This window comes from Delphinapterus leucas, chromosome 7, assembly GCF_059928025.1.
Source record: "Delphinapterus leucas isolate spDelLeu-1000000601 "Yukka" chromosome 7, BTC_Dleu_Yukka2, whole genome shotgun sequence".
In the NCBI taxonomy this organism is placed as follows: Eukaryota; Metazoa; Chordata; class Mammalia; order Artiodactyla; family Monodontidae; genus Delphinapterus; species Delphinapterus leucas.
This window is the reverse complement of record NC_143135.1, coordinates 101296900-101323071: the sequence shown is the minus strand read 5'-3', so window position 1 is coordinate 101323071 and position 26172 is coordinate 101296900. Positions and strand designations below refer to the sequence as shown.

Sequence of the window (26172 nt, the reverse complement as noted above, 5' to 3'; positions counted from 1 at the left end):
AGTGGAGAAGGAGGACACAGGTGAGAGATAAAGGGAGTTGAATCTACACTGAATGAGAGGAAGAAATATGGTGCCTCGGGCTTGGGCAACTTGGACCATTTACCAAGATAGGTAATAAGAATCTTTAGGTGAAGATGGTGGATTCTGTTCTGGAAATCATGAGTTTGGAGTTATCCAAGCAGAGATAACCATAAAGAAGTGATTTATTTAACCTTCACAACATCCCTGTGAGGAAGGTAGCATAACTGTTTTACAAATCAGGAAACTGAGGCTCTCAAGGAGGTTATGCAGCTTGCCTAAGGTCATCCAGAAAGATCATCATCACGCACCATCCAGAAAGTGGTGGAACTGCTATTCACAGCCAGATATTTGAACGCCAAGAGCAGTATTCTTTCTTCTACCTCCTAACAGTCACACACTATTTCTTTTAGGTATTGATGATATTCTCCTCAGTAGAGATTTTCCCCTAATAACTTTCGTTTTCTGTTTGGTCTGTGGTATTCTTTGATGAGTTTTAACCTCACGTGAATCAACATAGGAAGTTGTTTGGTTATCTGGTATTAAAAAAAAAGAGATTCACTAACACTTCTATTCATTCTGTTTCCATTGCTTTCTAACTTGCAAGGAATACAGTAAGTATCATGCCACGTTGCCTGCTTTGAATATCTTCCTCTTTTTATCCATTAAGCAGTTTATTTTTAAAACGCCACAGTTTTCTCCATGCAGGTACCATATGCAACATTATTTTGTTCTTGTGTATTGGTAGTCAGATTGAAGAGGTGTTGAGACAGAGGGGTGTTGCTTGAGGCCAGGCTCAGGCTGGACAGAGACAGGGCTCCCTGAGTAATTCACCAGAGTAATGTAACCGTGACCCAGAGTTGGTCCTCCTTGTTTTAGCTCTAGAAACTTGATTGTTAGCATGCCAAAGGATAGTTGGTCTCTTGAGAACCAGCTCACTCTTACAAAATTCACAGGTGATTAATGTAAACTGAAATGGGCAGTTTAATGTAACTGTCATACAGACCAGATTGTTTCTGTCTGCATCCTTTCCTTTAGGAACCAAATGGGAAGCCCCTTATAACCACAAGATTGCTTGGTCAGCAAGAAGTGTTAGGGACACGGTTTAGATGACTGATGAACTCACTGCTGAGGTTTCCACCTGCCACAGAATTGAAACCTTCCCATTTGGGGACTCTGACCCCCTTTTTCTACAAGGTCATGTGCATGATCACGTGGATTATCAGTTTCCTGATAGCACTTATCTCTTAACTGCACATCCTGCCTTCCTGCTTTCTCTCCTCCCATTTTTATTAGTATTGATATTATTGGTTAAGTTTTATCCCTATTTACTCTTTGCAGTCTGTTTTTTGGAGTAGCATTCCTACAAAAGTAATAGCTACATTACTGATTATTGATAGGCTACAATAGTAATAGCTAATATAATAATCTGTAGATCGTTTGCTGAATATGTTTTCTGTAGCTTGGATGGGTAAAGAAAAACATTTAAGTAACACATCATTTTGAAAATTTACTGTAAATTTTAACCACAGTCAGACTTGAAGCACCAAGTAATAATTACGTATTCACTGTTTTAGCCAGGAATCCAAGACAGCATGGTCATAATGATCATACTCATTAACTTTCAGTGTTTCAGAGCTAATTATCAAATTTATACATTTTTGGGCTTCCCTGGTGGCGCAGTGGGAGAGGCCCGTGTGCCGCAAAAAAAAAAAAAAATATATATATATATATATATATATATATATAAATTTTTTCACTCTTCCTTCCTTCTGTGCTGTATTTGGCGATTTCATTGCCCATTAGCTTTTAACAGAGGACAGGAGGGTAGTCATAATACTGTTAGCTCTGGAAAGAAGTTGGGTGAAGAGCCGTTAGACAATGATGTTTGGGATTTATCCCTTGCAGTCCATTTGAGTCATTCTTGTCTCTGCTGCCGCGGGTTATTGAAATGAATGTTTCCATTTCCAGTCCCAGAGGCACCTGATCGGCCCACTATCTCCACTGCATCAGAGACGTCCGTCTATGTCACTTGGATTCCTCGGGCAAATGGGGGGTCTCCAATCACTGCCTTCAAGGTCGAATATAAACGGATGCGGACTAGCGATTGGCTGGTGGCAGCTGAAGACATTCCTCCTTCCAAACTTTCTGTGGAAGTGCGTAGTTTAGAGCCAGGTAGTGATATGCAAACATTTTCTTTTAAACTATCAGTGCTGACTTTAGATGCAAATTCTTAATAATCTCATATTCTTCTAATTGTTAAAGTAATGCGAGCTTATTGTATAAAAATTTGAAAATAAAATATAAAAAGAGAATAGTCACCTGAAACCCACCCATCCAGAGATAACCATTGTTTATATTTTCTTGTATTTCTTTCTAGTCCTTTTTCCTTTATAATACAAACCAGGATCGTGCCATAAATATTATCTTGTAACCCCTTTCCTCTATATTATATCATATGCATTTTCCAATATCATTAACAATTCTTCAGAAACTCAATTTTTAATAACTGTGTATCTACCAAGTAAGTACACCATGATTTTCTTAACCATTCATCATTTCTGGGCTTTAGATTATTTCTAACTGCGAATAAATAGAAACAGTGTTGTGGTGACATCTTTGTATGTGTGTGTGTGTCTGTTTTGCTGTGAATGAATATTTTAAGAGAAAAATTGCTTATTTAACTAAAATCGATCTGATGATGCATCTCAGCATGGTTAGACCCATTGCTTTATTTGAAGCAATGAAGACGAGACAACACTAACACCCCTTTGTTCTGTGAGTTTTGTTTCAGCAGCAGGGGACTCCCCCAGCCCCCCCAGTGTATGAAAGAAATTAAACTGTAAAAGAGAAAAGCAGTAATCACAAATCAACTTTCTTTACTTTTATTTGTTTGGGTTTCATGACCATTTTTGTTGATGGACTTTTAAATGTACTTTAGTAGCAAATACCTGTGTTTGTCTAAACAGGTAACATGAGGAGCCCAGGAACATGTAGGTACAGTTGGGAGAAGATGGCAGTTTTAAATATGGGCAAAGCTAAGGAACATTTTACAGACAGAAAAGACTGCCTTCAGATGCCCAGGGGTTATTTTTGAGCTTTTAGGCAACTTGCTTTAGGAGTCTAATTTATTCTTTAGATTCAGATTTTCAGAAACTCACAATCCTTAGAGGTTTTTTTAAGTTCTTAATATCTAATCCAAACAGATACCTTCTGTTGTAGCTTAAATCTGCTCCCCTTATCCTATTATTAGCGGGAGCAGAGTGACATCTGCTATCACCCACACAGTGCCTCTTCACAAACGTATTCACCGTATTAAACTTCGCTTCAGTTGTTTCTTTCAAAGGGAAAAGAACCTAGTTTTGAGCACAGATACACCAGCTAGTCCTGTATTTGGTGGGTATGACTTTAGAACAGGATGTTGAAAGAGTAACGTGCTCTTTCCCATTTTCTCCCTGCCCCGTTCCATGACGGACATCATCCATCTCTCCCAGTGACTCCCAATAAGGTCTTGTAATCTTGAACACGCTCAGTGAACACATGCAATACCAGTGAATAGGAGTTGGCAACTGCGTTGAAATCTATTCACCATCTAGGCTTTCGAGGATGTTGTTGTTATTGTAGAGAGATACTTAAGCACAATTGTCGTATTTTGAATATTGTCCTTTCAGATGTCTTATTATAGCTTTTAAAAAATTATGGTTTTCTTCCCCCCCGCCCCAAAAGGTTCAACATACAAATTTAGGGTCATTGCTGTCAACCATTATGGTGAGAGTTTTCGGAGTTCGGCCTCTCGTCCTTATCAGGTGGCTGGGTTCCCCAATCGTTTTTCTAACCGTCCGATAACTGGACCTCACATCGCATACACAGAAGCTGTCAGTGATACTCAGATCATGCTCAAGTGGACGGTAAGTAAAACGTCTTCTCTAATGAGAAGAGTTTCTGATTTGGCCATGTTAATTTAATATCTTGTGATACAATACTATGAATGGCAAATTTTTGAACTTTCAAGTAAGGGGAAATTGAAGGGCACAGATATGTGTGTAAGAGCACACGTTATAAGAGGGGCAGGTTTAAAAATGAAATGATTGTCTCCTCAGCTCTCATCCAAGTGTTAATCACCATTTCATGTTTTATTCCTTTTGAACCCAATGTACTTTTATGTCTTTGAACCTGGTGAGATATATTGCTTTATTTTTGTTTAGCCCTGCAGTCAGCTAAAATGCTCTTAATACCTTTGAATACCTTTAAATTAAATTTAAAATGGCCATCAAGGATGTTTGCAAAATGAAGCTAAAAAAATATGGCCACACAGATAAATAAATCTGAATGGATGTGAACGTTACATTTATTTTTGTCTTTGACAAGTCTTTGCTTCTCTTTTCTAGTACATTCCATCAAGTAACAATAACACCCCCATTCAGGGATTTTACATCTATTACCGGCCAACAGATAGTGACAATGACAGCGACTACAAGAGGGATATTGTAGAAGGTAAGTTACGAGGACAAGTGGGAGTCCTAATAAAGGAGCTTTGGAGGGAGAGGGTTTATAAATATTATGAAAAACATTATCCCAGGTTAAGATAGAGTAAAAAAATGAAATGGTATATGTACTCTTACTTTGAATTTTTCCCAAAGAAAGATAATTTTTCCAATTTAGTGCAGCGGGCCCTTGAAGGATGGGGGCATTAATCCTCGTATAACTTACAGTCGGCCCTCCGTATCCAGGGTTCCTCCGCATCCGCAGGTTCGACCCACCACAGGCTGTGTAGTAGTGTAGCACTTACTATGGAGTATCTGTGTAAAAGTGGACCCACGTTGGTCAAGGGTCAACTGTATATATACCGTCTTACATTTGCTTAAAGAAACAGTCAGTTACAAAAGAGTGGGGGAGATATGATTTGTCAGTAGTTCATCTGAAAAAAAATTTTCTGTTTTGTTTAAATGAATAGTGGCCTGAATATAAAAATCAATTACAACTTCTAGCTATATTAAAAAAAAGAATGTCTCAGGCAACAGTTCCATTGAAGTCTGTCCTAGAAAGATCACATCTTGAGCGTGTTACCCATTTTTAGAGATGCTGAGAAGTTGAATATATGTAGAGAAGAAAACAGCTGAGAGCACAAAGGGTGTTGAAACTGCCTTTTGACTACATTTAAAATATAATCCGACTTCCCTGGCGGTCCAGTGGTTACGACTCCGCACTTGCACTGCCAAGGGCCCAGGTTCAACCCCTGGTTGGGGAATCCACAAGATGCACTGCACAACCAAAAATAAAAGTAATTAATTAATTAATTTAAAAAAAGAAAGAAAGAAAAAGAAAATATAATCTGGAACTTTGCCTGTGGTCTGAGGGCCGCACGTGGTCTGGCTGGCGCCTGCCTCACCTCCACTATGTGTCACGCACTCTCCCTTTCTCACCGTGTCTTCCGTCACGCATGGGCCTTCTTTCTGTCTCCTCGTGTGCACCAAGATCTTTCCTGCCTCGGGACCTTGGCACACGGCAGTTCCAGCTACCTCCCCCAAGGCTTCATCTAGGACCTCCACTTCTGTCTGTTGTGTGCTTGAATGTTCCTTGCTCAGAGAACCCCCTCCCATTGACAGGAGAATGCCCTTGTGATTTCTAACCATGCGCTTTATGTTTACTTCATGCAGTTTATCCTAGTTTAGTTGTGTGTATGTGTGTGTGTACGGAATTATTTGCTTAAAGTTTGTCTCCCCCACTAAATGTTAACCTCCTTGTGGGCAAAGGGCCTTGTTTCCCACAGCTGTGTCCCAAGTCCTACAGTGATGAGATGTTTGGTGTTTATTGAATGAAGGAATGAATGAATGCTTGGAGTCCAGAAAGAACAGTGGAGTGTCTGGGAATGATCAGATTGGAAAAAAGACAATGAACCAGGAACAGGACAGCTGTCTCCAAGTATTTAAGGACTAGGATGTTTAAGAGGAACTCAGCCTGTTGGGGTGGGAGAGGGGGGCTACAAGGAAATTTTGTGAAGAAGAACCCTCCAATACTGCATTTTTAACATGGTTCTCTCACAAAATAGTAAGCTCCCTAATTCGGGAGGTGTTCAGTAGAAGCTGGGTGCCTGTTTCTCAGTGATATCTTGGAAGGGATTCTTAGTTTGGGAGGAAAGCTTCTTCCAAGGTCTTTTTTTCACTCCAAGATTCTTCTTTTTTGAAATATTAATCTCCTAATGGATTGTGTCAGAAAATCGTCCCAGGCCAAGGTTTCTTTCCTCTGAATTCTTGACGTCAAATACTGCCACATAGTTTTTTGTTACGAGTAGTCTTATAATAAATTACTTTTAATATGCACCATCACATTTCTTGAAATATTGCAGCATTCCTTTTACTGTTTATCCAACGGAATTACTTTTGTAATATGATGAAAAATTTATTGTCTAAGTTTTAATACCCAGCATATTTTTTGAATGAAAGAGTGATTGTTTCTCTTCTTAATCTGGAAAAGTAGGAAAGAAACGAGTCCCCCAAATCTGCTTTAGACGTTAAGAATTGGGGAAATGTGGTAAGATCATTGTTAGTGGCAAAAGGATTCTGTGAAGTTGAGATAGTAGCTGCCTTGAGGGAGCAGTGGCAGGAGGAAGCATGATGGGGATGGGGGAGCCAGGACCCCTCATTCTCTTCACCTGGGTGCTGGTCCCATGGCTGTGTTCTGCTCGTGAACATTCAGCTGTACAGTGATGGGTACTTTTCCATATGCATATTTTACTTCATAAAAAAGCTGTTTAAAAAACGAAATGGAAAGAATTGTTAGTGACTGATCTACACTTTAGTCCTGTCTCGGTCTTCATTTCAGTTTATCTGGGTTAGGCGAGTGGGGCTCTCAGATTTTTATTTTTAAAATCTTTTGAGAGAGGCTACACTTTTGTTAGAAAATCATTCTAAACAAGGCAAATGTCAGTAAAATGAACATCCCTCTCTGTCTCCATCTGTATCACTCTCTTCCCCACCCTTCTGGGTTTTACTCTAGAAATGATCTGCTGATAAAGAGTTTCTAAACTATATTCTCTAGTCAAATCTTTGAACTTTTGCAGACTTGAGTGATGTGACTGTTGAGTGTGGCACTGGGAAATTGCTCTAAAGAAGACTTTGTTTTCACTACAAGCATATGTACATGTGAGCTTTGCCTTGTGGTTCACAGAGAACTTGTTTATGAACGTAATAGATGGAGCAGTTGGATGTTTAAGTGGGCTTCACTGTGCTGTGTAATTCGCTCCTTCCTTATTTTCAAGCTTATGCACTTGAAATTCTTTTTGTGGCAGTTGGAAGCTATTGGCTTGTTTTCCCAAAGCGAGGAGCAGAAGTATTTATCCTTTGTACCTAAAGTTTTCTTTAAAGTTTTAGATTACTTATGTATGTTGGCTCAAAATTGTTTAAGCTTTGAAACACAATTACATTGTTAAAGAATACAGTAAGAGAAGAGCAATTATATTAAGTTATCCTATCTTCTGAATTAGGTTCCACGTTTAGATAAACTCAACGTTTCCAACATACCATGTTTTTGTGATGAATATTTTAATCCTGTAAATTAAGTTGAGTTCCAGGTAAATCAAACTACCAGTCATCCTGATCTTTAAGCCTGTGCTTTGGTTTTTTACCCTTTCTAAAATATTCTTGGAGAAAAATCTGCTTGCTAAGCAAAGGATATGCTGGTTGGTTGATTTTAAACCTAATAATGCACTTAGGTGTCTTATTCATCAGTGAGCCGTAAAACTTTCTCTTTGCCCATATTTCCTGTAATTGGAATAATTACCATAACACGGGATGTTAATCTAACAAAATATGTATTACTTTATTCTCTCTTATTAGAAACATATCAGAAGTTTAGTTTAATTCCATTTTTTTTACTAGTGCTACAAAAGGAAAACTTCAAATCTAGCGTAATAATTATTCAAGTGAATGGTGATAGGTGAGCGGAAGGCTGGGAAAGACCTAAAGATACGGAAAAAAGTTGAAGTCTTTTAGAAAAGTTTTTGGAATTTAAAAATAGATCTGTTCCTGTCTCAAGTAGATTTTGAGTCAAGTTTCTTTTAGGGTCCTCTTCACACTTATAAACGGGGCATAGAATTCCTCACTTCTTGAGCTTTTCATAGTCCCTTGATCCTAAAACAAGCAGATTCTCTTCCTTATAAAATATGGGGCTTATAAAATATGAACGAGGGGCTTTGTGTTGGTGTCCTGGAAGGGGGTCAGGGTGCTTCCGGGTCAAGGTGTTTTTGTCTGCGTTGACTTAGAAAGGATCCCAGAGCTATTGGTCCTGTCAGCCAAGTAGATATGACTTGTGTGCGTGGATTGGTTTTGTTTTTCATCCCCTTTAACTGACTCTTAAATCAGTTGCTGGTATAGTTGAGTTTCTAAGAAACAGTGGAAACAGGTTGAAGAGGTATTTTCTAAGAAGGATTAAAAGTGCTTGAAGAGTTCATTGAATCTGGCAGAAGTGTCCCTGTTTATTAAAGTTTGTCACAGGTCCACAGAAGTAAAAACGGGGAGTCATTTATACTGGAGTGTTCAGTTTAGAAGTGTTTCTAAATGAAATGCTGGCTGCACACCATGGGTAACAGAATCATTCTGTTAGAGATGCTTGTGTGGTTTGGAGACCCTGGTGCAAAAGGAAAGAAATGGTGGGAGCGGTAGCCAAGAGTTTCCCATAGTAGACTTTGCTTTCTGACTGTTCTCGAATTCAGGCATTCATTTATATGTTGGATCATGTTGTGTCTATTACAGTGGAATTGAGAGTTTCGCTGAGGCCTGCCTTGCAAGTGGTCACTTGTTCTGGGTAAGGCACTGTTTTCTGACCTCATACGTGGCGTTGCTTTCTGGTTAGGTGGACAGAGTGATTGACTTGCTGGGGATCTTGACAGAGTGATTGACTTGCTGAAGTAGGGGATCAAAGGACTTGAGGTGGTTTTTTGTTTTGTTTTGTTTTACCTATGCATAAAATTAACATGTATTTTATGAAGGACTTACTACTAATTACTTGTAATGAATCAAAGTCTGCCCACACACAGGTAGAGCTTTAATTCAGTTTCTCTCTTCTCTTTACCATTTTTTCATGCCATGTAATAGAAATGCTATCTATCTGTTGTGCATTGCTAAAATATTTATATGAAGTACACTTTTATCGCACAAACTGACTATATGGTGATGGCTGCTGCTCCAACCTCATTTCAAAATTACGAAGTGATTTTATTGACAGTGTTGCTTAGGTTGTGGGTTGTAAAGCTTATCTTTTATTTTTCCTTTCTAGGTTCAAAGCAGTGGCACATGATAGGCCACCTGCAGCCAGAAACCTCCTATGATATTAAAATGCAATGCTTCAATGAAGGAGGAGAGAGCGAGTTTAGTAACGTGATGATCTGTGAGACGAAAGGTAGGGGAGGGGTCATAATTAGTGCTTTTCTCCCTGGACAGAACTAGAATTCTGAACTCTGGATTATTCCTCCTGACTGTCGATATATTTACTAAAGAAACTTTGGACCATTTTTTAGGTGCATCCATTTAGACTGTCCCAACAGTCTAGCCTTCTGTCGGCTAGAGAACTTGCCTTAAGAATAGTTTACATAAAGGCTTCCCTGGTGGCGCAGTGGTTGAGAGTCCGCCTGCCGATGCAGGGGACATGGGTTCGTGCCCGGGTCCGGGAGGATCCCACATGCCGCGGAGCGGCTGGGCCCGTGAGCCGTGGCCGCTGAGCCTGCGCGTCCGGAGCCTGTTGCTCCGCAACGGGAGAGGCCACAACAGTGAGAGACCCGCGTACTGCAAAAAAAAAAAGAATAGTTTACATAAGCGTTCATTGTATTCATTAACTTCTGTGTGACTCTGAGTAAGTCATTTCTTTTTTTTTCCTCCATGAAGAAACAGAAATATTTGCTAACTAATTATCTGAGACTGCTGTGAGAATTAGAATCCTTAAAAAAAAAGTATAAGGGTGTTTAAGGAAAAGCACTACGTACGTTTAAAGTGGTTTTAGTAAAGTTCAGAATTAGTCGATAATTCTAAAGTGAAATTCTCAGCTCTGCCTGCACACATAGATTAGCTGTAAAATATTACCATCGTTGAAAACAGAAGATACCACACTTGGATAATAGAAATAGCCAAAGTAGAAACAGGCTCAGAAAGATTGAATTATAAAGCTAAGACTCGGTTTCCTTGTTTAATTCTGAATCATGTGTCTTCCTGCTGCAAAACCCACATATTAAATTCACATTTAAACATATATACACACAGACCTGTAGACTTACCTTGAATTTCACTTGTTTAGCATATATTTGAGTACCTTTTTGTACTGAACACTGTGATATGTTCGTGAGCATTTCTTACTTGCCTCCAGAGTGCTGTGAAACTTGGAGCAAAATTACATAAAAATGAAATTTCTCATCTCTGTTCCCAAGACATTTAAGAGTCTAGCCAGGCGGAACATAAAACACAGACAATAATGTGCTAACTGTGCTGTTTTTAAGTATTATTAATTGACTTTGCTGGGGAATCAAACCTACAGACTTTCAGATCAGTGAAAAACAAAAAACTTTAAAATGTTAACTGTTCATACTGAATGAGTTTCTAAAATGTGTTACACAGTCCCAGCCTGTTTAAGTAGAACATTTGATGCATGATTTCTCCTTTTAAAGAAATGACTCAGAGTTCTTGCTGTGAATAGCAATTGTCTTATCTTTAGTAATTCAGTAAATATTGGAGGCCAGCCTCTTTCCCCCACCCTTAAAGATCATAGACTGTCACGACTTTCCTTTAGTTCTCTGCTGTTTCTTTATGTTTTTCACCTCACATTGCTCACGTCATGTTCCTGCTGTCTCTTCTTATTCATGTTAATGGGACCGTGTCACTCACCATCCACTGCAAAAGTTTCTGACTTCAGTGAGAGGCTGGCAACTGGCCCTCAAGCTTGGTGGAATTTTGAATACATTAAGAGTAAATAAAGAGTGAATAAACCTGACGGACTTCCCTATGAGTAATCATGGTATTTCATGTGCGATCTGTAACATCCATTTTTGTCTCAGAAACTTGTTTGTTGTCTTTGGAATTGTCAGGGACCTTAGAATTGTATAATCCAACATACCACCCAAAGTAGAAATTTCCTACAGAGACTCTCTGCCAGGTATTCTTCCAGCTTTCAGTGATGGAGAGCTCTTTCCTTGGAAAGGCAGCCTCTCGTTGAATGATTTCCAGCCCTGTTCTGCATAGTTGAAGTTGCTAGAAAATAGAACCCCAATAGAATGTTTGTTGAAGTAGATTTTTTTAAAGACCACTCTGCTCCTGTAAGTTATTAGGAACCATAACAGGAAGTATACTATAGTAACTAATAATCCTGACAAAATGGATTGAACACTGCCACGTGCCAGGCTCCATGCTGAGAGCTTTACTCTTCATGACAACCTATGATGGGGCTGTTATTATTATCTCCATTTTCCACCTGCAGAAACTGGTTCATGGAGGTCAAAGTCTTACAGCTAAGGATAAGTGATGGAACAGGTTAAAAACCTGGGCAGTCCGGTTCTAAAGATCCGGCCATCAACCACTATGCTCTACTGCTTTTCTATGACAGTTAAAGCATCAAGGGCATGTTATTTGGGGACAGAGAAAATGGGGTTTGTGTCCCACCTGTTATTAGCTTTTGTTGTCGCCATTATCCAGAGGACCAGTGAATTAGGGAAAAGCACTGCGTTTATGTGGACTCCAACATTTTTTGGTTTGGGAAGTTTAATATTATGTGTGAGGTTTTCGGAATTGTATATAATTGTTCTAGTAGTCCAGAGTCATGTCTTCTAATATTATTCACAATCGAGAGGCATAAAGTATCTAATTGTGAGTCTCATTCAGCTCAAAGTATATCAGATCGAAGGGAGTTTTTGTCCCATCTGTAAGTTGAAATAGTTTTATGTCAACCCTTTGGGAGTCTTCTGCAAGTACAATTGAGCAGATAATCATATAGCAGCTTGGGTTAGACCAAGTGCATCTGTGTCTCTGATCTTATAATTTCTTTAGAATTTGTGACCTAAAACCTTGACATTAGATTTTTAAACTTTTGAGTCCTCTTTGTGACTCACTGGTGGTCAGATCATCTCAGTACCAAGCATAAACAGACTGGCTTGGATTCCTAACCAGACCTCCTTCGGAGAGTAAACCATTTCATAGAGTCTGTCTTCACTCTGACATCATGTTTTCCTGTATATTTCAACTAGTGAAACGGGTTCCTGGAGCTTCTGAGTACCCTGTCAAAGACCTGAGCACCCCTCCAAATTCTTCGGGGAGTGGAGGAAATGCTGGGCCCGCAAGCAGTCCCGCCAGAAGCAGTGACATGCTGTATCTGATCGTCGGCTGCGTTCTGGGTGTAATGGTGCTCATCCTCATGGCTTTCATTGCCATGTGCCTGTGGAAGAACCGCCAGCAGAATCCCATACAGAGTAAGTCATCCATCAGTGTCTCCTTCCCTTTTTCTAAAGATCAGTAGAGAAAGATTGTCAGAATAAATATTGATTTCTAACACGTTCACGTATGAGTGTCGTGGTATAAAACACATTCGATACTCTTCATTCAGTGGAGGTGACTTTAAAACAGTTCTAGCTGTAAGCCAAAGTAAGTGGAGCATCAAATTAAATTGCCCAGGAGAAATAAACAACAAAGCCCAAACTAAGCAGGTCTCTATGTAAATAGCTGACTTAGTGCTGGGAAACTCTGGCTCTGTCGGACCACCAAAGAGGATGAGGACTTGAAGCATGAGCTTTGGAATTGCTGCAGGAGCCCCTTCATACGGGTCCAAATCTTGTCAGCGAGGAATGGAAAAGGCATGATGGAAAGGAGGGTAGTGAAGACTTTTCTAAGTTACTGTCCCGGGATGACACAGATGAAGGTACTACAGTCCTGATTCAGTCCTTAATGTACTAAAACCTCAGCAGAGTGGTGTCCCCACCCCCAAATGTGTCCAGTAGTAGGAGTGTCCGAGCTGTCAGTGATGGTGCATTAGAACCCTGTTCCCTTTTCTTTCCCCATTTTTCTTCCCCTCATGTTCCTACCATTTCTCTTCCCTCAGCTATCATAAAAGAGCACAGTCAGATCAATCGGAGTCTTTAGTCTCTGCTGGGAGGAAGTATTTTGGTTTCCTCTTTGGCCCCAGGAGAAAGAGATGAGAAAAGAGCAGAGGAAGACCCCAGCCGTGACAGGCACTCGAGCAGCTCTTAGCCGGTTCCTGCCCGTGGTCCCTTTTTGGTGAACAGCTCGGGGTGGGGTGGGGCGGGGTAGGGGGGTAGAAAGTGATGTACTTTTATTGCCTTGGCGCCTTCCAGGAGATAGGCAGGGAGAGAAGTGGTGGTGGTACCAGGCTGAAAGAGCTGGCCATCCCTTGATTGGGTCTTTTTCTAAATGGTTTTAATGTCATTGACTCTGAGTGTGTGAGAGTGCGCTGAACCATTAAAAGAAGAGTATTGATCTGGTTGTCTGAGCGAGATTAATCTGGCTAAAGTCATTTTCCTTTGTGACTTGATAACATGTTGAAAGATGGGAATTTATGACGGTAATGTTCATTCCGTCGTTCATTCAGAAGATACTCGTTGGCTCTCTCCTGTGTGCTCTGCACTGTGGTGGACAGTGCAGGTATAATGCCCTCTCCTTATAGTTTAGTGGAGAAGAGAAGCAGGTATACTGATAATAACACACCTGTGATAATAACACACCTGTCATAGGAAGAGGAACACCTAGTCCAGTCTTGGCGCCTCCAATACCTGTGAAGAATCGATCGAAACTCTGACAACAAATCCTGTGCAGTTTAGATAATATACTTTCTAAAGGACATTTCACTTTGTCTAAATATATCTGGTAGGTGTGCCTCTGGGAATCAGATATTTGAGGTAGCTGTTGAAATGCTTTTAATATAAGGAAAGGGAATAATTAGCCTTTTGCCGTTGGTGCCTCAAAACTTCCAACTTGGCTGTAATAACCAAAGAACTATATGAATAGTGAATGTTTCCCCAACCCCATCCTTTTACTTAAAAGTAGTGTTTATTGCTTTTTGAAATATCCTGCCTAAAGTTATCCTGTTGTCGTACAATTTCTTTCAGCACTTGGAAGCACAGGGGAATTTAAACACCTTTTCGTCGTGTTGCCGGTACTTTGATAGTTTCAGCTTGCATAGTTTATTAATTCTCTTTTGAGTAATTTCTCTCTGGTTAATTTCTCCTCCCATTAAAAGAGTCATAACTAACTTACAGTTCCTGGCTGACTCCATACTGTAAAGGAAATAACAGCAATAATTTTATTAAAGCATATCTCACACGGAGGCTTTAAGCAAACACTTTTTTAGAGTATTTTATTTTATATAGTTATATTTATATAGTTTATTTTATATAGTATAGCTATAGTTTATTAAGGGTTTAATTAATAAAACTTCCCAAGCAAGAAGAATTGTCCTTTTCAGTATCTTACCTTTTCTTTTTGTTGTTCTCTCTCAACAGAATATGACCCACCAGGCTATCTCTACCAGGGGTCAGATGTTACCGGGCAGATGGTGGAATATACCACTTTGCCTGGCACAAGCCGAATAAACAGAAATGTTCGTGGAAGCTTCAGCAATGGCTGCTCCCATCTCCACCATAAGCTCCCCAGTGGAGTCAGCGGGAGCTTAAATGGAAGACTCTACTCTGGGCGCACGAGCTCTCTAACCAGGACACGTGTGGATTTTGAACATCCTCGTCATCTAGTGAATGTAAGAGACCCAATTATAAATAAAAGCGCCCCTGTGCCCCACGGTGCCAGGATACAAGAACGGGGCCAGCATGCGTGGTTTTTCCCAATGTAGAAACCTCACAGGTTCACTGGAGTGGACGTAGCATGTATCACCGGCAGCCCCTTGATCCAGAGTCATGTTTGGAAGCTTTCTATTATCAGGCAGGAGTTATATTAATCAATCTGATTTATATTTTTTAATTATTTGGCACTGGAAATACAGGACCAGTAGCAAACAGACTGGAAGTTATTCTTGCGATGAAGCGGAAATACCATTGAGCGTGGACCAAACCAAATACTTTAAATTTGATTTATTTAGAGCAAACTCTGAAAGCTCATATGCTTAGACGAGTCAGGCAGATCCTGAAACTGAGTGAAGCAAGTTGGGGATGGGACAGAAGCGGTGGAGGCGTGGGAGAGTTGTGCACTGTCTTAAAGCAGCGGCCAGGTTCAGCACCCATTGTTTGTATGCAGAGCTGAGGGCCCCGTGTGGCCTGGTCTTCTGATTTTTCACGACATCCGTAAATCTAGGTGAAATCACCAGATTTTTTTACACGTTGGCAACTAATTCCAGTTTTAGAAAGCGTTGCGTGGGCCATGCACAGCATGTCTGCAGGCCACCAGATTGTCACTTCTGACCCCCTGTGAGGTTTTTTTGATTTGTTTTGCCCCATGTGTGTTTCTGTGGTTTATGTTTTACAATATTAGTATTCTCTAGCCACAAGGAGTGATAAACCTTTAAAACTACTATATTTCAGGGATAGCCAGCTGATAGAGTTTAATTTTTGAAATGAGAGTAGAATGAAGGACGTATTTTAGATTTGTGCTGGTGAAAGAGATTCTCTGCACTAGGCAGTTTGATTTATTACATTGTTTGGAAATGCATCCACATTATTTTGCAGTCAGATGGATAATATGTTTAGTTCGTCAATTAGGCACTCGTTTACGTTTTTGTCATTGTTCTGATTACAGATATATTTGCCCATAACCCACAATGTGCTAAAGTTTGGAGAAGTTTAGAGATTTTTTTTTTTTTTATCTTCAGCAGTAGTAAAGGTTTATTAAAATATTACCTTTGGAGAACAAAACTATAATATATATTTGTATCTTAAAGCTAGAAATCTAATGGCTTTCCTGTGACCTAGCTTTAGTATGTCATAGAAAAAATATTTAATTTGCTTTAGTGCATCTCATTACCAAATGAGAATAATGATTTCATTATTTTGTGTGGAAAGACATGGCTTATATTCAAACTTTCTAAACTTTTTTTTGCCACCATTCCTAGTCCAAACTACTAACATTGTCCAAGAAACTGAAGGAGAGAGCATGACGCTTTGAACAGCACATGCTGTTTCCATAAGAAGAAAAAATAACTCTGATGCTTGCTTTAGTATTTGAACACAGTACTTTGTGTTTTTTGAACAATGAGTTGCTATTTAAATAAGAGTTGCCCCATTAAGTGTACAATTTTAGAGGTTATCCTCTGTGGTCTTAACTCATTCATTTTCTTACTATTCTCTTCTGGGAAGGTAGAAATAGGGACATATTTTATTTATTTATTTTATTATTATTATTATTTATTTATTTTTTTTTTTTGCGGTACGCGGGCCTCTCACTGCTGTGGCCTCTCCCGTTGCGGAGCACAGGCTCCAGACGCGCAGGCTCAGCGGCCATAGCTCACGGGCCCAGCCGCTCCGCGACACGTGAGATCTTCCCGGACTGGGGCACGAACCCGTGTCCCCTGCATCGGCAGGCGGACCCTCAACCACTGCGCCACCAGGGAAGCCGGGGACATATTTTAAATGCTGTTGATCATAAAAATGATTGAATTAACTGTAATCCGTTTAGTGATTCAAATAAATGCATCATCCTGTAGGTTGTTAACTTCATTTTTTTCGGAACCTTTGGAGTTTATCCTCATGGACTGAATGTAGCATAGGAATATTCTTTCTCTCAGAGTTTTCTTTAAAATTCCTATTGCTAGTTGGCTCAGGAATGTTGAGAGACATTTTCAGTACTTTTGGTTTGCTTCGATTCTGGCTGTTGTTATGAGATGAATGGAAGTGGAAAGTGTTCTGGGGAGAAACGATTGCCTGAACTTTTCCTAACCTTGAAGGCCTGTTCTGAGCCTGGGTGCAATGTAACAGCCTCCCTCACCCTTATCAAATTCAGTTCTGCTGTTTTACTTTCGAAAGCAGAATTTTGACTCTGACCATAAGGCTGGTTCAAGCCCTAACTTCAGTTTTGAAGAGCTCTTGCCATCGTATATGTCAAGTGAACATTTTACAATGAGGTATGTGTTAATCTGGGCATTTTTCTTAATTGCTGGGCAGTTTCCGCCAAAAGCAGCAGCAAAATATTAATACTCCGCTCCAAGTCACCGCTGGCTGAGAATCTGCTCCATCTGGAAAAATATAACATGTTTTAAGACTTCGTCTAGCCAAGTGAACAGACCTAATCGAAATAATTACAGGAAAATGAAGATGGGTTTATCTAGTGACATCATTCAAACAGATTTCCACCCTGTTTCTCCAACTGGCATCCCAAAAAATTTTTCCATGACTGCTAGGAAGGTGAAAATGAATAGGAGGTTATAACGCATAGAATATTTTGGGCCCATTAGATTTGAAACACTGAAGGGAAGTGACTAAACTTCTCCCTTCATTTACTTGCCTCTTTCCAGTACAAACATACGTGCAGAAAACATAGGAGTTAACTTTTTGGAGAACACTTTTAATATCGTGCAGCACTCATTTGTGAATACAAGTAAATAGTGATAAACTTAACGTGGCGCAGGGAGATGGTTAAAATATACCACGTAGCCATTTATTGTTGGTGCGGCTTTTACATTTGAGATGATGTGGTTACGAGTCTATGGCACCTTCAGCACTCTCTTTTTCTCTTTTTCCCTGTACTTGCTTCCTGATAAGGGTGGTGGCCTGTACACGGCAGTACCTCAGACTGACCCGATGGAGTGCATTAGTTGTCGAAATTGTCGGAACAACAATAGGTATGTTGCTGTGTTTGCACAGGTGGTTGTGAATAGTTATGTGGCTCCCTTTGTTAGTCTCCCTTCAGCAAAGGAAGTTCTTACAATTTTACCTAAGTTATAAAATCTCAGAATGTGGAGTCTTAAGTTTAAGGCTGTTACTCAGTTTTTGCCCCAACTTTACAATTTTTACCTTTCTGTGCTTTGGTTTCTTTAGATATATTGACAATATTGATGACTTTATTTCTCACTGAGGTACTTTTAAGAGGTTTGATGTTTTTGAAATCTTTGAATTAGTCATTCTCTGCATACAGACTTTATCTTTTCTCACCTGTTCCATTTTCAGTAGCGTTCTTTCCTATGCTATGTGATATTTTCTACTCTATATTGTGGATGAGAGCATGTTTGAATGTTAGGGGAAAAACCCTGTGTGTATGGTAATGTTTTTTCATAGTAACATTACTGAAATTTTCGTATCAGATTATTCAATTTTTTAAAAATTCTTAAAACCTTAAGATAATTAAGTAGCATAATCTTGCTTTCTTTTAATTTCTGTTTTTCTAAATTAAGAGTTATATGTACTCACAATACTTCAGACAAGAGAAAAATAAGTAGAGTGAAATGTACATTTAAATTTTGACAGGATATTCAGAAAGCTTTCATGCTAGTTCTCTATGTATTAATCCCAAAGGATTATCAAATATTTTGTTGGACTGAAGTTGCATCTGTCAGAAATCTCAGTCCTTCCTCTTACATAATGATGGCGTTTGATTACATGGTCTCAAAAGTCCTTCCCAGCTGTAAAGCTCTGCAACTTAAAAATCATATTATACTTAGTACAGAAAACACCTGGAGTGTGGACTGGAGTTTGGTTATTTCATTACTGAAATGGGATTTGACCCATATTTTCTAAAACGAATTATGAAGTTAACAGTTGGAGTTATCAAAACCAGAACTTGAAGCAGGAATCGGTCGACCATTGAATTAAAAGTACATTGTTTCATCATGTGTTCTGAGAGCTGCAGAGCAAACGCAATAAAGCTTTCTGGAGATTTTTTTTTTTTTAATCATTTACTTAACCCATCTTAGGGTTTCTATATTAGCAAGAGCCATCTGCCTGTCTTGTGTACTAAGATTTGCTTGTTACACTTTAAAATTCTGTATGACCCTAGCTAGATTTTAAGATGCTCGTAACAGTGAAGCTACAGTTTTGTCCTGAGCTTGTCAAAGGCTTTATCACAACTTGTTAGGAGCATGCTAAAGCACTGGTAAAGATGGTTTATACGCCTGGTAAGTAATCAGATGGACTTAATTAAAACACATCCTTTGTGGTTCCTGTGGCCATCAGCAAATGTGATTCAACCCAGACGTTAGAACGATGGAATGAGCGGACCTCAGGTCTAAGAATAAGTAAACGTAGGCTTTGCCACTGCTTAAATCTATGATCTTGGGAGAGTTATGTAATCTCTCTGAGGCTATTCCTTATCTGAAAAATGGAGAATTGTCCCAGATAGTGTAAAATTGCTCCCAACGTACTCCGATTATAGATTTTGGTAATTTGCTGCTCGTCATCTTTATAATGAGGTATCATACCCTAGTACCAAAAATACATCCCATTTCCTTAAAAGAATTTGAATGACTTCTGCCATCTTGCATTCATGGCCATTTTTGTATGTGTGAGCGTGTGTGTATGTGGCATTTGGGGGGTTTATTATACATGGTTTTTTTTTCCTTTAAGACAGTGGACAATTATACTTCTACTGGTTTTCAAGTTAATGGCCTCTTGCATTTCATGTATGGGGGTTTTATCTGGGAGCATAGGTGAATTCTCTGCAGCCTGAGAAAGCCAGCTTCTGTTTCTCCCTGGCCTAAATCTTCTTCCTACCTCAGAGTCTACCTGTTTAGGGCAAACCTTCGCTTACCTGCCTTGCCTCCGAGGTTAGCCAAGTGGCTCATCTGGCTTCCAGGAGCGCTTATGTGGTTTTGACACAGATGAACATCAGTAAGTACCTATCTTCAACTCTGCCAAATTGGAATCATTAAATCTAAAGCACCTAACTCATTTAACGTTGCAACTGAAAACAGGTATCCCCTCTCAAGATCCCCAAGATGGCAAAATTTGTAATAAGCTTCTAATACTGAGAGGCAGGTGATATATCATGTGCTCCCCAAATATGCACAATTTTCATCAATTTATACTTTTAGAATGTCGACATTATCGCTAAGACTAAATTTGCGTTTCCTAATGCCAACTGAAAAGACTGTGTACACAAAAAGAGGTATAATTTCAGTTAAGACATATGAGGGCTATCCAGGGGATATTTTAGTGTTTTCCGCTCTTCAGTCAGAAGAAACATTTACACTAGCCACTGGAATAGGTTCTGAGGTGTTTCCAGGCAGAAGGAATCAGGAGTCATGGAAGGAGGAAGGATAATGCTTACATGAGGGTAAACAGTCTAGTTCAGTGGTTATCAAGCTTCAGCACACACTAGAATTAACTTGGAGCACTTGTAAAAACACAAATTATGAGGCTCTACTTCTAGAGTTTGTGAGTCAGTAGGTCTCGGGTGGGGACGGAGAATTTGCCTTTCTGATGAGTCCCAGGGCTACTGGTGCTGCTGGTCCTGGGACCATGCTTTGAGAAACACTGACATAATTTAGCTGGAGAAATGCAAATAGAGGGAGCAGGATATAAAACTGGAAAACCAGTCTGAGTTTATATCATGGATGACCCTTACTGTCAGGGTTTACTAGTTTATTTAATCAACGTTTATTGAGTGCCCACCATGTCCTAGGTACTGGCCCAAGCCCTCCCTCCAGAGAGCCAACAGTTAATAATAGTGACTCACAGCCAGAGCTTGAAGTATAGTGAGTAGAGTTTGAAGAAGCACATTGAATCTTGTAGTTTTATATTTAAGGAATAGAAAAAAATCCCTATTGTTTCTGTAATATACAATACAGGAGGGATGTGAGATTTTTACATTAATCAAAAAGGGGGATATGGGTTAAGTGTTGAGAAACACTGGGCTTAGTGGCACAATGATTCTTTTGAAGATTTTTAAGAAAGGGAGCCATCTGTGCAAGATGTGTGTAATAAGCTGGTTAACGGTAGTAGGCAGTACGCTGGTAGGATTGGAGGGAGGAGACCAGTGTGACTACATGTGTAATGAAGGCCTTAGCTTCACGCGAGGAATGGGGGCGGAAAGGAAGAGAAAAGTGAGATTCTAGAGCTGGAATCTTTAGGACTTGGCCATTGACTGATTGGGATCTGGGAAAAAACGGGAGGTTCAAATGAATAGAAAGTTTCAAACACGGAATGACCTGGTAGTTGCCATGGTGATAGTCATATAAATAAGAAACTTAATAAAATGATATATGGAGGAAAGTTGATGAATTTGGTTTGGGGTTTTAGAGTTTCAACTGCCAGTTGGGTATCTAAGCCAAGAAGACACAGGAAAATGCTGGTCTTGGGTTCAGGGGGTAGATTGGGACAATGATCTCTATATTTCAGAGTCATTTGTATCAAAGTGATAGAATTTAAGAATAGGTGAGATCACCAAAGGAGACAATAACCGTGGCAGTTTGATTATTTTTATATATTTAATTATTTAAGGTATTTGTTTGCTTTATTTCTTAAGGCTTTTTTTTTTAAGCTTTTTGATGTGGACCATTTTTAAAGTCTTTATTGAATTCGTTACAATATTGCTTCTGTTTTATTTTTTTTGGCCCCGAGGCATGTGGAATCTTAGCTCCCCGACCAGGGATCGAACCCACATCCCCGGCACTGGAAGGCGAAGTCTTAACCACTACACCACCAGGGAAGTCCCTATTTCTTAAGTATTTAAAGTGATTAGACATCTTTTTTATAATCCTCTCTTTTATTATTTTTTGCTTATTGCCTTGATATATCTTCAAAGAGATGAGGAAAGGGGTGTGAAAATCAGGAGAGCGAAAGGGAAAGAGGATTCATTCACTCATTTATTCATTCAACGGACATTTGTTGAAGGTCTACAGTGGGCCAAGATAGGTGCTGAGGCTACAGTTGTGAGCAAAACAGGCATTGTCCCTGCCTTCACTGAGCTTATAGTTTGATGGGGAGACATGTCTTTTTAAAAAATGACATAATAATCATAAAAATGAATATATAATTAAAACTGGATGCTTTAAAGACAAAGTAAAGAATGTAGTAGAAAGGAAAGACTTCCCTTTTGCTCTGAAGAATTTGGAAAACTAGGTAAAAGAGGATGGGGATAGGTTTAAAGCTTTCCAGGCAAAGGCAAGGTACCATTTATGCAAAATCTTTAAAGCAGAATGCCGGAATCCTCACAGAACTTAAAGAAGGCTGATGTGGCAGGAACCTCGTAAGCGAAAGGGTCAGAGGTAGAAGATGAGTGAAATCAGATGGTACGGAGCCATGGCGAGTCAGTGAAAGATTTTAAGTAAAAGAACATTGTGATAGAGCACTCCTGGAGGATAGAGTTTGGAGAATCCATTGGATGGCGCAGGAAAGGATACAGGGGACCAGTTGGATGGCTATGGCAGTAGTCCAGATGAGAAATAGTGCACTAAGATAGCTACAGTAGATACAGAGAGAAGTAGGTGGGTTGGAGAGTTTTAGGAGGTGCAGTATTTAAAAAAGACATAAGTAATTGTGTGAGGAGGCAGCAGAGGGGGAGGTGTCAAGGATGGTGTCCAGGTAATTGGATGCCGTCACTGAACGAGCAAACACTGCAGGAAAGAGCTTATACCTGTCTACCCCTCACACACCTGGGAGTCATCCCCTGAGGCACCCCCGGGGGTGCCTCATCAAACTCACCTTGACCCAGGGCAGCTGTCTTAGTCCACAGGTGCCTGAGAACTGACGAAGACCTTTCCACGTGGAATCTTGCCTGCACCGTGTCTTGCCACCCCAGTTTGTTTTTTTCTGCCTTCTTAGGTTTAAACTTGAATGTATTTCTTCGAGTGGGCTTTTAAGAAGCAAGTCATTGCCAACCTTAGGGCCCTTTTCTCCTCCTTCTATTTTAGTCATAGAAAAGTTTGCTTTTCTTGTCTAAACTGGCACATTGACATGCAGATTTGACATCAGATAAGAGGGGCGTGTGCACTCAGCAATCTGCGGAGTTTTATTTGCTTCGAGGGCTTTTGTGGCATTTGTAGAAGACTGCCTGCCTCACTGGGTTCAGTCCATGTGAGCTTTTCAGGTTTGAGAGTAGCATGTAATAGCTCCCTATATGAACAGCTGGAAAGAAGCATATTTAATGAGGCTTTTCAGGGAGCCAGCCCCCTACACAAGAGACTCAGCTGAGAGTCTTGTGCAATTTGGGCACTGCAAGAGTTAAACAGATTTTAATCAAATAGCTTTCTACCCACCTCCTCTCCTCAATTCAAAAAGCAGTAGTGCAGTTCTGGATATGTAATCAAATGGGGTTTGTCAGTTGCTTGGCTAGTTTAATGGGAAGGGATTGACATTAAATCTGCTCTGTTTACCATCAGTCTTGATAATCTGTAAGAGAGTAGAGGGGACACTGATGAAATTCACAGATGAACAAACTGAGAGGTCCCATCAGGAGGGAACAAAAAATTAACTTTAAGGGTCCTTGAGAGATTGGAAATGGGCAGGAAGTAGCCAAGTAAAAATCGGCTTGGAAAAATGTGTATAATCCATCTGGGAAAAAAAGTACTATCTATACCTGGCTGATGGTCAAGAGGAGAAATAAAACTATTCGGAATAGTGCTTTAGAACACATAGATATAAATGACCTCCAAGTTTTTACGTAATGATCACCTTAAAAGTCTGTGTATTGTTGGGTTTGGGGGTGCTCTTTCACCAACTTGAAACCTACCACTGCTGTCAGATATACGCAGGTAAAAATAGTGTCTGGAGATGAATATGAAAACATATCATTATAGTTGTAGTTCTTTCAGACCTAGAGTTTGGCCTGCCCAGTTGGTTTGTTAGGTATGAAAACAACTGCTTATCCAGGACTCCTGGACCCCTTTCCTGCAGCAGGTTAATTTGTTATGACTAAACCCATCTCCTATCCCTGTCCACTCAGCTACTTCAGAACTAGCCATAAAACCAAAGGAAGGAAACACGACAAAGCCTAAGATTTGGATTCTCTTCCATCTATGGTAATCAGCCTGATTCCCTAAGAAAAATATTTAAAGAACTATGTCTAATTTCTTTAATTGATCAGTACCTTCCTTTTGAGTTACATATCTCCTGCTTTTGATATGGAGACCCAATCCTGTTGTCAGGGAGTCACATGGTTAGACTCGTACTTTTGGTCTTTTATTTGTAGGATTGTGTGTTGGGGGGGGGGGAACTTGCCATGTTCAGTAATGCACTCAGTCATTTATAGTCACCCAACATGTTGTTGGGTGACAGTCACCAAGAAACTAATTCCCAAAAGGAAATTCCCACTGCAACATCCAACAAAGAGTGTACGGTGAGAATGGAGAACCTTTATGGGCCCTGGAGGAATGTCATCAGGGTTCTGTTGCACAGTTACTGATGACTTCCCCCAAATAAGGGCTAGGTCAGCAAAATAACAGACACAGGGGCAAGAGGAAACAGCAGGGGTGAGCTGAATATTAAAACAAACCACCACCAAAATGAAACCGTTTCAGAAGAAGTTCATGAAGCACATTCATGAAAGTAAGTATCACACATCCAAGAGGCTCATGGGTAGTTAGTCCCTGCCCTCCAGGGATAATCAAAAGAGGAAACTTAAGGAAAAATGTATATAATTATCTAACCAGAGTTATTCTGCACGTAATCATGCTTAACAAATATTCAGCTGTGTACTCAGAAATGGGATACTTCTCTGCAAAATATTTTAGAGGTGCTATGTAGTTTTACTGGAATGTCCAAAATATGTTTAGTCAAATACTAAAACAATGTATTCTTTCAAAAACAATCCTATGCTACTATTCCAATTTCTTATTTCCTAGTCTGTGCTATTCAGATTGTTGGTGAAAGAATAGTTTATTTTTATGACACTATAATAGTCATTCTCCTATCTGACAGCTTGGTCAGACAGGCCTCTCCTGTTTACTAAAAGATATCTTAGTAATAAACTAACAGGTCCCAGACTACCTGAATTCTTGCAAAACAGCACAGATTTTTGTATGTGGCATGATGCACAGAGTTCTATTTACTCAATGTTTTAAAATTAGGAAAAGTCGTTTCATTGAGCCAGAGACAACTCAGTGAAAACTTTCACCCCACTTTAAGCCAATAGTAACTGCAGTTGAAAGATTGAGAAGCCTAAGATAGTAAAATTACAAGCTCTTTGTATCGTGTAAGCTGTAAGATGTGCATTATAAGAGCATCTCTTTTTTTTTTTTTTTTTTTTTTGCTGTACACGGGCCTCTCACTGTTGTGGCCTCTCCCGTTGCGGAGCACAGGCTCCGGACGCGCAGGCTCAGCAGCCACGGCTCACGGGCCCAGCCGCTCCGCGGCATGTGGGATCTTCCCGGACCCGGGTACGAACCCATGTCCCCTGCATCGGCAGGCGGACTCTCAACCACTGCGCCACCAGGGAAGCCCCTATAAGAGCATCTTAATGAATGTGATACATTTGCAGACACAGACATTTGCCCTTTTCTCTCTCTCACTTGTTATAGATTTGGGTCTCTTACATTTACATATATACAGGTATTATTTTTGTGATTATCTGATTGCTTTAGAAACTTTAGGGACTTCCCTGGCAGTCCAGTGGTTAAGACTCTGTGCTTCCACTGCAGGGGGCATGCGTTCGATCCCTGGTCAGGGAATTAAGATCCCGCATGCCACGCAGCAAGGCAAAAATAAATAAGTAAATAAAGCCAGTTTTTTTAAAAAAAAAAAGAAATTTTAATTAAAGCGTTATCAGTAAAAGAATTGTTGTACATGTTATATGCCTAATTATATTCAGAACAGGTATTATATTCCTTTTTTATCGACTATGACCTCTGTGCTTATATCTTAGCATGTAGCCCCCAAGTTGAAGCCATTTTTATGTCAACACATGTAGACATTCAGAAATGAACTAAAAGTAAGGTGACTGCATTTTTTATGTTTGGTTATCTACGTGGTTAATTACTGATAATTATGAGTTAGGGTTCGGCATACGAGAAAATTTTAAATCAGTTTGGTTTATCATGTTGAAATTTGGGTTATAATCATGTTAACAGTCTAACTCAAATGACGATGTTACTACCAGCACCACCCTGTTAATTGAGAGTCACAGTTCGGAATAAAAGTATGCACTGCTGTGATTTTCTATATCACTTACCTGAAAAATAGCTGCTAAAGAATATGTAATAGGAGATTGCACTTTTCTCTTGCTAGATATCTGTAATTTCTTTTAAAACGTATGTGTATTCTGCTTGTTAACTTCCAGCACATAAAACCAGGTGACAGTA

At 39.8% G+C, this 26172-nt stretch overlaps 1 protein-coding gene across 1 annotated transcript in view; it reads left to right on the top strand.

Annotated features, from left to right (window-relative positions):
- CDON (cell adhesion associated, oncogene regulated) overlaps window positions 1–26172 on the top strand; it is a 102481-nt gene that overhangs the window by 64316 nt on the left and 11993 nt on the right. The window contains exons 12-18 of the mRNA XM_022556225.2: window positions 1990–2193; window positions 3745–3926; window positions 4407–4512; window positions 9292–9414; window positions 12239–12460; window positions 14504–14754; window positions 17705–17784. Of these exons, the coding sequence (XP_022411933.1) occupies window positions 1990–2193; window positions 3745–3926; window positions 4407–4512; window positions 9292–9414; window positions 12239–12460; window positions 14504–14754; window positions 17705–17784 (1168 nt within the window). The remainder of the gene's footprint in view (window positions 1–1989; window positions 2194–3744; window positions 3927–4406; window positions 4513–9291; window positions 9415–12238; window positions 12461–14503; window positions 14755–17704; window positions 17785–26172) is intronic.